Below are 15,801 nucleotides of genomic sequence, written 5' to 3'. Positions count from 1 at the left end.
CTGTGAATGTATCCAGTTCTCCTTCCAAGTTTTTAATTTTTTCCAGTATGGCCTCTAGTTTCCGTTCTGCATATATTCTTAAAAGTTTTCATTTATTTTAGAGAGCATTCGTTATGCTATGCTATGCTATGGACACTTATAATGCGCAGAGATGCTCCAGCAAAGGAGCGTCCTGGCGCACGACAAGGTAGAACACAACACCGCTAAATGCAAAGACAGAAAAGGGGAACAGCTACGAGGGCAAAATTTAAAATAAGAAGGTTTTAGTGGCCTTACAAAACAGCAGGAGGTCCTCCAACATACGGATCTCTACCGGAAGGGAGTTCCAGATAGCCGCAGCTCTCACTCGAAAGGAACGGCCCCCAGCTCGGCTGAACTTGAACCGGGGGACCACAGCAAGAGCTTGGCCCAAGGATCTGAGAGAGCGTGTCGGGACATACAAAGACAAGAGGTTGGCAAGGATCTGGGGAGCAGAACCTTTCAAGATTTTGAAGGCCAGACATAAGACCTTAAAATGAATTCTCATCTTGACCGGCAGCCAGTGCAAGGATTGTAGGGTGTTAGAAACGGAGCAGAACCTGGGCAGGCCAACTACCGCTCTGGCTGCAGCATTTTGAACGCGCTGCAGGCGAGTGATTTCTGCCTGGTTGGCCCCCACCAGGAGAGAGCTGACATAAACAAGCCGGGACATCACCGTCGCCTGAATCACCAGCTGCCCTGTTCGGGGCATCAAAAAATTTGAGGACAGGTCTTAATCCCCGAAGAACACAAAAGCAGCAGGCCGCAGTTCTCTTTGAGTGGCCAACAAAGCTGAGGGTGGGGTCCAGCCAGACTCCCAGGTTTCTTAATTCCGTAACCGGAGTCGGAGACGGCCCTAGTTCCGGAGGCCACCACCTGTCCCCCCAGAGTTCCACTCTCTTACCGACAATCATGATTTCAGTCTTTTTTGCGTTAAGCTGGAGACAGTTGGCATTCATCCAGCTAGCCACCGCCCTCAGTCCACTCTGGAACCTAGGGGCATCCCACTCAGCATCCCCACTGATAGTGACCGCTAGCTGAGTGTCGTCGGCATATGAGACCATAGTCATGCCCCACTGCTTGACGACATCAGCCAACGGTCTCACGTATAGATTGAATAACGTGGGACTCAGCGAGGATCCCTGCGGAACCCCCATGTCCAGAGGATGGAATTTGGACTGGTGAGGTGGGATGGCCACGCAAAAAGAGCGATTGTCGAGGAAGGAGCGGAACCACTGCAGAGCAAGCCCACCGATGCCAATCTCCTCCAAGCGATGCAGAAGAATACGGTGAGAGACGGTGTCAAAGGCGGCGCTAAGGTCTAATAATACAAGCGCCGCCGTCTGACCCGCATCCAACACCGCACGCAAATGCTCCACCATGGCGAGAAGGGCTGTCTCCGTGCTGTGGCCAGCACGGAAGCCGTTCTGCATGGGGTCCAGGACATTGGCCCGAGTAAGATGGTCTGAGAGGGCCAGATTAACGTGGGCCTCCGCAACTTTCGCCGGCCAATGAAATAGGACGGTAGTTCTCGGGTTTTAGTGGGTCCAACTAAGGCTTTTTCAGGATTGGAGAAACCACCGCCTGCTTCCATTTGGCTGGAACCATGCCAGAGGCCAGTGAAAGGTTAATCAGGGAGCACACCGTGGAGCGTCCCAAAAAAGACTGGTCTCTAAAAAGGGCAGGTCTTAACGGATCCGAAGGAGAGCCGGACTTGATTTGCTGGGCCAATTTGTTGAACCCCTCAGGTAGTAGCGGGGGAAGAGAGTGCAGGATGGTATGGCCTTGAGTGCAGTCTGGGGCTCCTGGAGATGGTCCAATACTAGGGAAAGACTGATAAATAACCTGGACTTTCTCCAGGAAAAAGGATGCCAGGGCCTCGCAGTGGGAGGTGGAACAGGCTTCCGGGGAGGAGATCCTTTTCGCCAAAAGGTCTTTAAGGACTTTAAAGATGGTTTTAGACGGGTTCGGACTGTTGCGGAATTCCGAGGAATAGAACGCCGCGCGAGCTCTACAGATGGCTCGATGGTAGAGCTTAACGGAAGCAAGATACGCGGCTTTCTTGTGACCTCATAGGACTTCCGCCATTCTCTTTCCGCCCGTCTGCAGGTACCTTTTAGAGCACGTAAGGCACTATCATATCAGGGACTCGACTCTCTAGAGCTAAATTTGCTCAAAGTAATGGGAATCAGAGAGTCAAGCGCCCTGGTGATCCACCGGCAGAAATGATCGTAGCCCGTTTCCACGTTATCTAGTGGGCCTAACGGCTCTTCAGCCAGGATACGGTGCAGATCCTCCAGCCTGAGTTTATTCCAGTGCCGTCTGGGAACCAGTCTGGCTGATGGAATAGAAGGGATCTCAGGCAGAAGGTACCTAATGGACACAAGGAAATGATCTGTCCACCCTAATGGGGAAATGGTCAGAATATTAGCTTCAGCTAGATTTGTAAAAAAAGGGTCCAAAATATGACCCCCTACATGGGTGGGCTGGGATACTTGTTGGAATAACTGAAGGGCCTCTAAATCAGCTAAGATGCTGCTAACAGCCGGGATGTTCTGGTTGTCAAAGTGAAGATTCAGATCTCCCAGGATGGAAAAATTGGCACAGCCAATAGCTAACGAGCTGACGGCGTCTGGGAAAGCTTCCCTAAACGCTACATCACTACCCGGTGGTCGGTAAACAACCATCCCAGAAAGCGAGAACTGGGGGCTGATTGAGATCTTAAAAGAAGCACTTTCGCAACCAGCAATGTTAAGACCATTCCAACTACAGGTGAAACTGGACCTGACTGCGAGGGTAATGCCTCCGCCTCTAGTAGGCCGGTTCAAAGTGTAGATGGAGTACTGAGGGGGACAGGCCAAGTTGATAATAGCCACATCAGCCTCCTGAAGCCAGGTTTCCGTGATTGCAAATATATCGGGAGACTCGCCCTTAATGAGGTCATGGATGGCTTGGTGGTGTTTCACCAAGGACCTGGCATTCAGATTCAACACCCGAAGCATACGCGTTGGTGTCTGTTTGCCACTGTTTAATCAAGTCCAGATCCAAATCGTTTAATGTGGGCATGATTAGAATTCGCAGGCCCCTTGGCACCCTCTTGAATTCTTATTTATTTTTGTAGAGTTGTCTTTTCCCACCACCTGTTAACTTCGACTATTCTGGTTTGTTGTAGCTCTCTAATAACGTTTTGGATTGTTTTTTGTCTTCCATCTATATGCATGCCCCCGGGATACGAGAGGTCATTTGTCACCATTTTCTTATCTAATAGTTCATTGGCTCTCTGGGCCCGACTTCTGCTTTTTTCAGCCATTTTTCGTTTACATTGTTAGAATGGGAGTTTAAAATTCTTAATCTTTTGCTTGCACTCATTGTACGTTGTACATTAATTACTTCTGTGTTCAATTTTTATTTTTTAAAATCTTTTTGAAGGGTTGTCTCTCCTTTGTACACCTGTCATATATGACTAAGTATACCAATCCACCGGAATGCCACTTTTCGATTACTATTGCAGGTTTGCTCAACGTGACTGCAACATTGCACGGGATGCGGTTTCAGATTCAACCAAAGCAAACTCCCGGAGCGGTTACTGGCTACGGTGGTTTCCGGCATAGATAGCGTCAGACGTGCAACGTACCTTCCTTGCCGCCGCCACAGCGTGCTGGGTAGAAATACATTCTTATTAATAAAGCCAAGCACTGAGGTATGTTTTACATCCTTGAGTTTGTGCTTCTCCAGACCAAACACTCTTAAAATATACTAACTACTAGTGTCCCTTCTACGTCTTGTAATCCTTATTGCCCTATGTAACATTTCCTATAGACTGATTTACACATGTATAATTCACTGCCTGTATAGTGTATATGTGATGTAAAGTGGTCAGAAATGCTACACTGGTATTAGTGCTATAAAAGAAATCAAATGCATGTGAGAGGGGCTATGGAGAGTTGAAGGGTACTGGTGAAGCATGCTAGTGAGAGGACGTGTGATGAAGGAGGTTTTGGGAGGGGGCGCCAACAAAGATTATTGCAGGTGGCTTCACTAGAGCTAAAAAATACCAATGGCCCTCATGTTCCCAGATGTCACCACCATCTGACTGTCCTGAAGAGAGTTCCATATTTCAAACAAATTCAAAACATCAATAAATACTTGGCATATATCTATTCTCTTACTGGGGTAGACAAGATGTCTAGCTGAAATTTGCATTTGATAAGCTTTCTTTCAAATGTTGACACCTCTGTTCAGCCCAGGTCAAAAGAAAACTATATGCTACATGGTCACCAGGAGTTTACCTGATTCAGCAAGAAGACAGTGTCCTCATGCTTAACATTTGGTTGATCATGATGATGTTAGAGCACAGAGATTTGCATCATCAGAGTAGAGATTCTACTTCCCTCGCCTATTCCATGCCCTGTGCTGAAAGAGACATAGCCAAAAACATTTAAGAAGTCGACTTCTCCTAAGACTATTGCTTGAAGTTTTCACTCCAAGATTGAGTGAAGTATTTTTCTGGGAGGTTCCTGTTTAAACGAAATGTAGGGGGGCATTGACAAGTGATGAATATGTCACAACATGTTTGTTCACTTACTTTACATTGCATTCCTCATACATGTGCTACTAATTTTGTCCCTGATTATTGCTCTTATTGCTCTTCTTTTAAGCCAAATATTCTTTGGCTATTCATCTAAAAGTATTTGTGTCTTGTGTGGCTATTATCCCAAACCAGATGATAGGGAGGGTTTGGTGCTATATCTATGAACCATCTTCTGCGTTTTTTCTGACAGTGTGACTTATTCCTCCTAAGTGGGACCCTCTTAATGAAACACGTGACCCCTTTCATGTGTACCTAATAGTGCAGAGTGGCACTAGATTACTTGGAGGGGTCACCCTTTGTCTGGGAAATCAAGAAGTAAACTTAACTTAGCAGACTATCAAACTGTCCACCCCTTGTGACTATTTGACTCTGGGTTGGAGAACACCAGGCTCAATGGAGTGTAACTTATGTGGTGCCGCGGTACAAGATCTTATACATCTGCTCTGCATTTCTCCACAACTAGACAGTGAACGTCGGTACCTGCTCAAGGCAAAATTTAACAAACTAGGTATCCGCACTTGTCGCTCAGCCATAGTCCAAGCGATGGACTCAGCGGACCCTCAATTTATTTGTGGAATAATCAAATATGTTATCAATTTTGAAAAAAACCAGAAATTGTGTCAAGACCTACTACAAATGTGATCTTTCTGAACTTTTTTTTTTTTTTTTTTTTGTACCTGTTTTTACAGAATCTGAACTTGCACTTTTAATTTTTTACATCAGTACCACAGTTATGTTTACCTTTTAAACCAATGTCTGTTTTATTCCTTGATACGAATGTGTTCTCCTTGATCCATCCTAAATCATTGTTGCATTTTATATTGTAATGGTTTTTATTAACTACACAATAAAGAATAAAAATTAAAAAAAAGACTCTGACAGGTGAATCCAAATGTCTATTTTCTTAGGTTTGTTGGGCCCAGTGAGGGCAAACCAGGGCAATGCAGTTAGGCCAAGATAGTGTTCTAACTGATTAGGTTTAGTAGCAAATCAGTTACAAAGTATTCAAAAATATTTTCTAAACATACGCACACCAGAGGACATTCCTTCTTAGATTTCTTAGGGTTAGTTTTCCAGAAATTCCATCTTAACATTGGGGCTCTTGAAGTTTGAAGGCTCTTGATAATTAAATTATGTACAAAGGTTTTTGGCGAAATTCTCTTCTATCAGAAAACATATAAGTAAAGAGGTACTATAATTTAGAAATAAGAGTAAGAAATTGTGGGAGCATAGGCAGAAGAATCGAGCGGCATTATGCACCTAATTTGATCTTCAAAAAAAACTCAAATAAGTAACCCAATCTTTGGAGCTGAACATTTTTGTAGTTTGGCTGTACTCAAGATTTACACCAGCCAGAGGTCGAGTTGTATGCAAGAGACCACAAGTACAATATAAAAACAAAAGATGGACGTTCAGGCAAAAGTTTATATAACGATTAAGAATGCAATAATTAAGAATTTGTATATAAATGAGAAAAAGGAGAAATAACATGTTAGAGAAAACCCCTAACGAACAGATCCAGGCAATTTATTATTCTCTGATATGTAATAAAACGAGCGTGTGTTAGCATTGGCTCACTTTAGAAGCCGAGGTGCTATGACACGTTTAGGCAACAGGAGAAGCTGTAAAAATTGAGAATATTTTTGCTTACACATGAGCTGATCAATTTCATAGTATTAACTGTGAGAGTACAACAACCTGTGTTTCATTATGAGGAACCTCTGTGCACCTCACTGTTATCGACACCACTGCTTGGTTTCTTGCACCCTTCCATGCCAGTTGTTTCCACACGTTATATTTGTAAAGAATGAGTAAGTTCTGTTAGATCTATGTATATATGAAAATTTGCTAATAAAAACTGTTGAAATAAAAAAAAACTAGGATCATTAATAGCAATACATTTCATCACGTCAAAAAAGAGTCGTGACCTAACTTATTCTGTTTTTTATATGGTCCTAAAGCTAAGGGGGAATTTAGAGTTTGGAGGAGCAGAAGGGCTGCTTTAAATTGAAAAGCAAACATATATTTTCCCGTCTCTATTTAGAGCTGGCAAGCAGTGGGTTCCCCTGTGGAGCCCCCACTGACTCCACAATTGTAAGCCTTTGACCAGTTGCACATGCTACACAGGGTCAGATGGTCATTGTGACTTAGTGATAGTTTGCCCATCTTATTTAGATCTGGCTGACAGTCACTCAGTTTCTTTGCCTGGGACCACTATGCATGGCATGGCAGTTCGAGTTAGAAAAATCTTCCAATGACCTCAAGATGCTGGGGGAAACATCTCGTGTGCCTGGGGAATCGATTTTCTGTTTTCCATTCATAAACTCCCACATTGGCAGTTTATTCTTGGAAAGCAAAAAAAATGCTAAGTGGGCAAATCAAACTTAGTACCCGTTTAACTGTCTCCAATGAACCCCTGGCCACCACATCACCTCCATACAAGGCAGGGAAATCTTCATGTTGTTTGTGGCGATCTCTTAAGTATGGTACATGGTCTTCCACTGGGACCATCAGCTATAATGTAATTAACACCTTTAAAACATGCATTCAGAATTCATTTCCTATCAGAATAAGGAACTAACAAAATATCACTCAGTTGAAAATAGTGTTGCTCTCCCAGTGTCATATACATGTTTTGTATGTTGCATTCTAGAGGCTTCCCTTTACAGAGAGGATGCCTCTTCTATGCGTTGTATTACCAGTGTAAACTGGCAAACAACAATGTGCCATGTTACTTTTAGAAACAGAAGTTATTGTTTATCAGTCGAAGGAAATAGCAATAAAAAATAACTTACCCAGCCCCAGATAGCTATTCTTTTTTCATCAATGAAACCCATGTCAATGAATTTTCTAAATGAGGAAAGAAAATCTCAGCATTAGGTCAGGTTTGATCAAAGTAAATAGCAAGTCTTAACAACACACCGTATGTATCCATTTCATTCAAAGCTCAATGAAGTTTGGAATAAAAAAGAATCTTCATTTTCAATACCTATTCAGACTGAAATGGTTGTGGCTATTGGTGGCATTATATAAATTGAACTTGATGTGAAGAATGTGGGGATCCCTCCTACCCAATGTGTTTTCTCATTACTGAATATGAGTATGGGCAAAGAGGTCATTCATTCATAGCACATACTTCCATTGGGGTTCATTGGTTACACTCTGGGTTTCCTGTGATATAATGGAGTCATTCAGTTCACCAACCAGTGAGAAGAGTCCAAACAAGTACATGCCAAGAAACTCCAATAGCAGTATGTTCTGTGCAGATGATATTTGTAAATATGTACCAAATACCATTATTTCAAGAGGAAGCCCCTCAAAGCAGACACCAACTATCAGCACAATCTGTGGTTAGTCAAAATGCATGAATGTAAGAAATTGGTTGACTGGGGTATAAACTTTTCTCAAGCAACAACCAGAATCCTCGTCAGGGTGAACCACAAAAGTCCCAAAATTAACCTATGCTTAACCCTCTGGTAGTTTGGCACAAAAGAAGTCAGGGATGAGTTAGAGGCACTGTGTAAAGCATTCACGCAGCACACAAACAGTAATACAGTGAAAACAGAACAAAAGAAAATTCAACCCTTCCTCAAATTTAGAAAAATAGAGGAACCCCTTCTCCTGCCCAGGCTCCAAATGGTCTAGGGTGACAATAGATTGGTTTCAAGTGCCTTTGTAAGTGTGCTGGAGGCAGCCCTTTGAAATGTAAGTGAGGCAGGCAACAGCTACACCCCACCCACAATGGCAGGATTGCCTATCCTACCAACTCCTAGTCCCCCTTTATGTCACTGCCTGGAAGGAATACACAAAGGCCAACTATCAACTATCTACATCATTATTTTTCACCCACCATGCCACCTCAGTTTAGACCCAGCCATATGGAAAACAGTCTTATTCTTACTCATCATGAGAATAGTTCAGCACAAAACTGCCAGGTCAGGACTGGTTTCATTCTACCTAGGCCTCTTCAAATAGATATAACTTGATGCCACTGGCACAGTAAGCCTGGTACCCATTTCTGGGCACTCCACATGCACTTGGGGCAGCAAATGCAAAAACAGAAAGGCGATGGATGGAATGCTTGAATTAATGTCACCCACTGGCAATCACTCTTGGCAACATCTCAATCCATCAGTTTTCACCCATCATGTCACCTATGGACCTAGCCATATGCAAATCAGTCTTGACTCTGCAACTCATGGGAACAGTCCAGCCCTAACTGCCAGGACGGGTCCTCCCTGAACAGGAACACAAGCAACCCAGTACCATATTTTGTATAACTTTATAAAAGTGGTATTTTCAGAATTGTGACTTAAAATCCGCCTTTATCATTAAAGAGGGTTTTAAATTACAATTTGCTTGAGACAAACATGACATTTCTATATGTTCCTACTAAAAAGTTACCATTTATTAAATGCAATAAGGTATCCCAATATTATCTTATGGGAGAGGGAGGGCTCAAAGTAGTGAAAAACGAATGTGAAACTGTTTCGCAACCAAGACATGTAAAACTTAAAACATCTTATTCTTAAAATACAATGCACCCTGCTCTTAGGGCTGTTTCAGGCCTACATTAGAGGTGATTTTTACATATAAATAGGGAGGTTTAGGTCTGGCAAGAGGTTTATTTTGCCAGGTCAAATTGGATGTGTAAAACTGCGCACAGGCTGCAATGGCAGGACTAAGACATTTTTAAAAGGATACTTAAGTGAGTGGAACAATAACTATAGCAGGTCCACTAGAAGCATTCAATTTACAGGCCAGGCCCTGGGCACATGCAGTGTCACTTTACTTTGGACTTATAAGTAGATGAAATGTGCCAATTGGGTTAAGCCAAATCGTACCATGTTTAAAGAAGAGATCGCAAGCACTTTAGCACTGGTCAGAGGTGGTAAAGTGCAGAGTCTTAATGTCTATAAAAACAAAATTCAGAAACCGGAGGGGAGAAGCTAAAAAGGTTGGTGTAAGGGACACACCACGGATGACAAATCTAACAAAGCACTCCAAATATTTTGTATATTTAAGTGAGATGCCCTAAATTTGACTGGTAAGCGCAGATGTGGATCCCCTGCTCACAGTACCACTGGAAACAGCCTACACCAGCGGAAGAGCCCCAATCAGGGTGAAAACGGTCTTAGGTTGCTGGTGTTCTGAATCAGGGAGGACATGGCCTGGCAGTACGGGGTGGGCTGTTCCTTTTGGAGCTGAGTCCAGGTTGATTTTCATCTGGCTTGGTCCAACCTTAGGTTGCTTTGTGTGCAAAATAATTATGGGTTGGGAAACGGACCATCTAATTAGCAGTGGTTGAGATTAATTCAAGCATTCCACCCATCACTTAGTGCTCACTATAAAGCACAGTAAAGGCTGGCACCTGAAAATTACACACCAGTCTGCTGATTTGTGTACATAATCTGATCCTGATGCACTATTTCCATTCGCATGCCATGGATGTTGAATTTGTACATGAACTGGTTTGGAAACTGGAAAGCAGTTTGCGATGTGACCTATGTTTTACTAGGACACAATGCACATTTCTATTCACAGGGAGGTCACAAAAAGTGCCCCATAATAAATATAATTTAGGTAGTTTGCAATTTGCAACACTCTATGATTGGCTTTCAATGCAGAGATGGAGGCCTGCAAAGAAGAGCAGACATCCATCTGTACATATACATTACCAAAATGTAAACATTTTCTTTTCAAAACAATAAAGGAACTACTGCCTGTTCCTTCAGAGGCAGCTGTCCGGATTTCCAAAGGGCAATTTGCCACAAGGAGACAGCTTTTCTGTAGCAAATAAAATTCCACCCACTTGAGGTGTCAGTATCAAATTAATAGTTTGCAACAACAATTAGGTCACAAGCCACTGATACATCCAAATCACAGATATGTGAAGGTTATCATTTTCATGACCCTATATCTCTTTAAGATTGTGACAGGTTCATTTAACCTCTTTTAAAAGATGTAAAAATTTTCTTGACCTGTAATAGGTCTTTTACAAGTGCTAAAAAGGTATTTTGCAGTCACAAACCGAGTGATTTTGCTAACTGAGTGATAGCAAATTACCCGTGAACTTCAGCCCAAGGTTCCTGGCATTGAACAGGTACCATGGTATGGCACAGACTTCTGCATTTGCACCAGCGGTGGATCCTCCGTAATAATGGAGGAACACCTCTCCACTGGGTGAGAGCCAGCAGCTGAAAAATAAAATAATATTTTATTATCGTTTTATTTTCCAGCTGCTGGCTGAGTCAGTGTGTGAGGGAGGGTCTGGGCATGGGGGGGAGGAGGAGTGGAGTGCACTTCTAGGTGTGCATGTATGTTTGGCCAGCCTTCTTAGGCTGGCCAAACAGGCATGCACAGTTAATTTTCTCCAACCGAGCTGTATTGCACAGTAGGGTTGGAGAAAGAGCACAGACTCCCTGTGCCTGAGCGAGTGTTAAAGCAACCCGCTCAGGCCAATCCCCGCACTGCTCTCATGCTATTGGTGAGAGCATGAGGGAAGCGCTGGGATGTCACAGGGAGTCTCTGATGCTGCCCCAGTGTCTGCTGAAACCAGGAAGTAGAAGAAAACTGAGGTCCAAGGCAGCCGACAAAATAAGGTAAGTATTATTTTTATTATTACCCCTACGCTACCACCCCAGCTAAGTCTTTTTTTATTATTACCCCTGCGCTCCACCCACCCCATCACTTTTTGTTAGTGTCGGCTGCCTCTGCATTGCACCCATTTTTTTAATAGCACAAAGAATGGTCCAACTTCCCCAGACAAAGATAACAATATGTGTATTACAGGATTCTTTCATTCAGTGGAGGCTCTAATAGCAAGCTTTCTTATATCAAAACTCATCTTTGTTCAAAGATACATGGTATCACCAGAGAAAAAGCAGTGCATAAGAATAGTGCATAAAAACAGGTGGATAGTAAGAGGACATCTGCTTTGAACAAATTTTGTTTGGCTGGTCCAACACAATTTTCAATTTTTGGCAGTGCCAACACTGGTGGTTTTAACGAAAGCTCTTAAAATGTTGCAGGTGTCCTGAAAGAAAGCTCCCTGGAAGCCACCATAATTTATAGTGGGAGAACTGGAACATTATTTCCATTTTGTGGCTAAGTTTGCAATCTACACAGTGTTTGTCAGCAATTCCATCTCACCGGGGAGGCATGGTAGATTTGCCATTAGGGAACAATTTTAGATCTGGCTTCAGACACAATCTTTTAATTTTGCTAATATTGTACTATATATAAGATTATGTATGTTTGCTTATGAAGCTTGCAGAAAGCAGTCTTCATCCACTGGCCTGTGGTGTCATTCACATGTTTTGTCTGCTTGCTATAGCATTCATCATGGGGCATTTGGTCAGACTCCTTCAAGCATTGGCAAATTTCGCTGTGAGTGACAGCATTCTGTTCTTACACAGGGAGCACTCTTACTCATAGTTCTTTTCAGTGCCAATGAGAACGGTAGCAACACATGTTTTTAGAGACAATTTGTTTTTAACTTTAAGCAATGTTTGCTTTTATACATTGGTGAGGTCTAGGCAGCTCCCCTAACATAACATTTTAGAAACAACCATGAGAAAACAAAACAAGCATTGGCAAAGACTTGCTGACAATGCCAAACCTGTTGGCTTGACCAATGATTGTTTCACATGGCAGCTCACCCGATCCCCCCGCTACCCTCCTCCCCTCCTCCCCACCAGGAGACACCTTGGAGAGCAAAACATAAGGCCAATTGTGTGGATCTCATGATGAGTCAAACCATTTTCCATTGATTCAGTAGATTGGTGTTCTGACCACCTGTCCTAAATTTTAGTTTTAATTTAATTACCTTGCTTGAGTTTTGCTATGTCCTAAGTATGGTGTACTTTTTACTCCGGATCAACTTACTTATGTGCATTTCTATGACACTATATTCTTAAACGTCATCATACGTTTTAACCAAACTATTAATCCATCAACAACCAAAACCTACAACTGTATATATAAATGTAAATGTTTCTAATGTATGTAATTGTACACATTCAGTGAGAGGATATGCCTTATGTACGTGCTCAGAGTATGAAAGTAGAACATTTCAAGACCCCAATAGCATCTTGAGAGATTTCATAACTTTCTTTTATTCATGAAGATCAAAATTAATGAATGAGAAATTGGTTGATTATGTTGGATTCAAGAGCCTTTGATTCAAGACCTGATTCATAAGTTTGCTTCGATATTCATGACGTGCTATCCTATGTCATTAAATAAACCTTATATGACCGTGTGAGACAGTACTTGGGTATTTTATAATGTCCTTCAAAAAATTTGCCATTTGAAATTGGGATTCCATTCATTTGTAAACATTAATGATTTAAATATTAGTTTTATAGATTGTGTAATTCAGAATGCATTTAATATATTAAATCGAATTTGACATCTTAAAATAGTATATGGCCGGGTTAGGTGTTCAGATTGTAGCAGTAGTTTGTATTTTGAATTTCACATCGTTTACATTTTGTGATACATGAATTATAGCACCCAGGTTAACATTAATGTATTTAAAATTAATATGGACGTTAACATATAAATCTCTAATATTTTAGGTTTTGCATTGTAGCTAATAGTTTCTCTACTGTATCTGTACTTCAATTGAAGATTTCCTGGTTGCACGTTATATAAATGTTTGTGTTCTGTCATTGGACGAAATGCTTCGGTGCAGTGATTCAAAAACCCTCATTTCACAGAGACTCATAAAATCCGAACAGTGTTTCTAAGGTCCCTGTTAAATACGGAAAACATTTCACAGGTCTTTGTGTAATATGAGTTTCTTCCTCATAATTACAACCCCACATCACTCAGCATTACTTTTTTTATTATTAACATTTTATTTCGTGGTTTTCATCTTACATAACACATACAACAACATAACATCAATTGCCCAACAATGGTGTTACAATTCACAAGTGTCATGCCAGGCTCATCTTATGGGCCTTGCGACAGTTCGAGTTATCACACAACATGTCCCTCATGACTCTTCCGGTATAGGCAGGAGATAGGTGCCCAATGGGGCTCAAATATTCTTTGGCCATGAGTTTTGTGGCAGTTCTTCAGCATATGTCTCCAGCTGATGGATTTTGGATATTACTTTTCCCCCAGTGTATGGCCATCCTCCTCTGGGCCTGGCACTGGTTTTCGATTTGTTGGTTGTAATGACTTAACATATCCCAATATACAGAGTTGGGGGATACATGATATTGGTTCCATCACCACTTCTGAATGGACTTATGTTTCTTGCACCCAGTACTGGTAAATCAACACACATCGCCCATGCAAAATGAATAAAACCTGCCCCAAAGTCACATACTTTGTGCATTTACATCCACTCTAAGCCCATATTTCAACAATCTGGCACACATTTTTTAATCAATATAAGTACTCCCAGGCCACACAATAACCAGCCCATCGGGCACCAAAGGCACTTGCCGCATGATGGGTGAGATGTGTCTCCTGCAATAATGCGATCTGCACCTGGTGTCTGACAAGATAGTGCAGCACCTGGAGCGTTTTTTGAGGGTTATTAAGCTCCCGAACATTCAATGTTATCAGGGCTATCTGAGCTGTGGCGGGAGATCTATCAGCCCTTGCAGAACCCATTATGAAATGTGTTCATACATATTTGGGAGGAGAGGCTGCAAATGCCCTAGACGTATACATCACAGAGAATGACTGGGTCAGCCATTTTGAGGGTATATTTAAGGGTGCTTCGGACCAGTTTTCACTACCTGAGGGGGGAACCAAAAATACAACCCTATCTGTAACGGAGGAAGAAGTGAGGCGAGGAATTACTGGCATGACACTCAACAAGGCCCCTGGACCTGACAGAATTCCTCTCGATCTTTATATGTCTGACGTGAAGTTCTGTGCACCCTTGCTTACCTCTGTAATTAATGCGGCCATGAGGGCTGGCTCTCCTGCTTCTGGGCTACCTCTATAATTGACCAGGTTTTTAGAAAGGGGGACCGGGATAGTACTTATTGCTACAGGCCTATATCCCTGCTAGACTCCGTGGTCAAAGTAGTCGGACCGATCCTGCTGGGCAGGTTATCGTCTTGGGCTCTCGACAATAACATCTTGTCGGATGCCCAATAGGGTTTCCGCTCTGGTTGCTCCACGATTGATGAATGTCTAAACCTCTTTATGATTTTGAATAAGTACACGGTTGCACTGCTCTGGTACCATCTTTTTGGCCTTTATGGACCTGTGTTCCGCATTTAATTGTGTGAACAGAGGTAAACTTGGGCAGATCCTTCTTTCTTTAGGGGTGGATAGGGACATAGTCACCTTCATATATGACCTCCATCGAGACACTAAGGCTGCCATGCGTTATTCGGCCGGCTTGAATGTATCACGCTTGTTTCCCGTCAGGGGTGGGGTCCAGCAAGGTTGTATTTCGGCCCCATTTCTATTCAATCTCTACATTAACAAGTTGGAGGAAACTGTTTTGGAGACCAAGGTGGACTTCCCTCAGTCAGGACAGCGGTATCGCTCACTCCTGCTATATGCAGGTGATGCCGTTCGAATGGCCAGGACCGAACAGGGTTTGCAAACTCTTATTAACTCCTACGCACAATTTATGGGGGATATGGACCCAATGATTAATAATTAATATTCATAATTAATAGTAACATTATGCAAGTAGGGGCATGGCCCAGTAGGCCAAATACTTTTATGGCAAGGCTTACCCCAAATTCCTAAGTCAACCGCGTTCTCCTATCTGGGGGTACTTTTAGTTGAAAAAATGAACTGGGGGTTCCAACTCACCAGGGAGACCGCAGACATTTTTTATTTTGCCACTAGACTGGGGAAAAGACCAGTGGGGGGCCTTTTAAAGCTCTATAGGGCCAAGTGTATTTCAAAGGCCCTTTATGGCAGTGAAATCTGGGGGTATACCAACAAAATCTCCAAAGGATGTATGACATTACAACGCATACTTTTACAACACATGCCTTTACAACAGATTTTTTACAACGCAAAATCCTTTACAACGCATTCCACTACAACGCATGCCATTACAATGAATTTTCTAAAAACTACCATTAAAACGCATTCCATTACAACGCATACTACCTTTACAACGCATACCATTACAACACATACCATTACATTGCATGTATGGTAAGTATTGGATAGAATAGGGGTAAAAATTACTATTC

The 15,801-nt window shown here is 42.4% G+C and overlaps 1 protein-coding gene across 1 annotated transcript in view; it reads right to left on the bottom strand.

Annotated features, from left to right (window-relative positions):
- Positions 1–15,801, bottom strand: part of FAP (fibroblast activation protein alpha) — a 662,945-nt gene that overhangs the window by 170,299 nt on the left and 476,845 nt on the right. The window contains exon 21 of the mRNA XM_078681652.1: positions 7,405–7,459. Within this exon, the coding sequence (XP_078537778.1) occupies positions 7,405–7,459 (55 nt within the window). The remainder of the gene's footprint in view (positions 1–7,404; positions 7,460–15,801) is intronic.

This window comes from Lissotriton helveticus, chromosome 3_1 (assembly GCF_964261635.1).
Source record: "Lissotriton helveticus chromosome 3_1, aLisHel1.1, whole genome shotgun sequence".
Lineage (NCBI taxonomy): Eukaryota > Metazoa > Chordata > Amphibia > Caudata > Salamandridae > Lissotriton > Lissotriton helveticus.
This window is presented reverse-complemented; position numbering and strand designations above follow the sequence as displayed.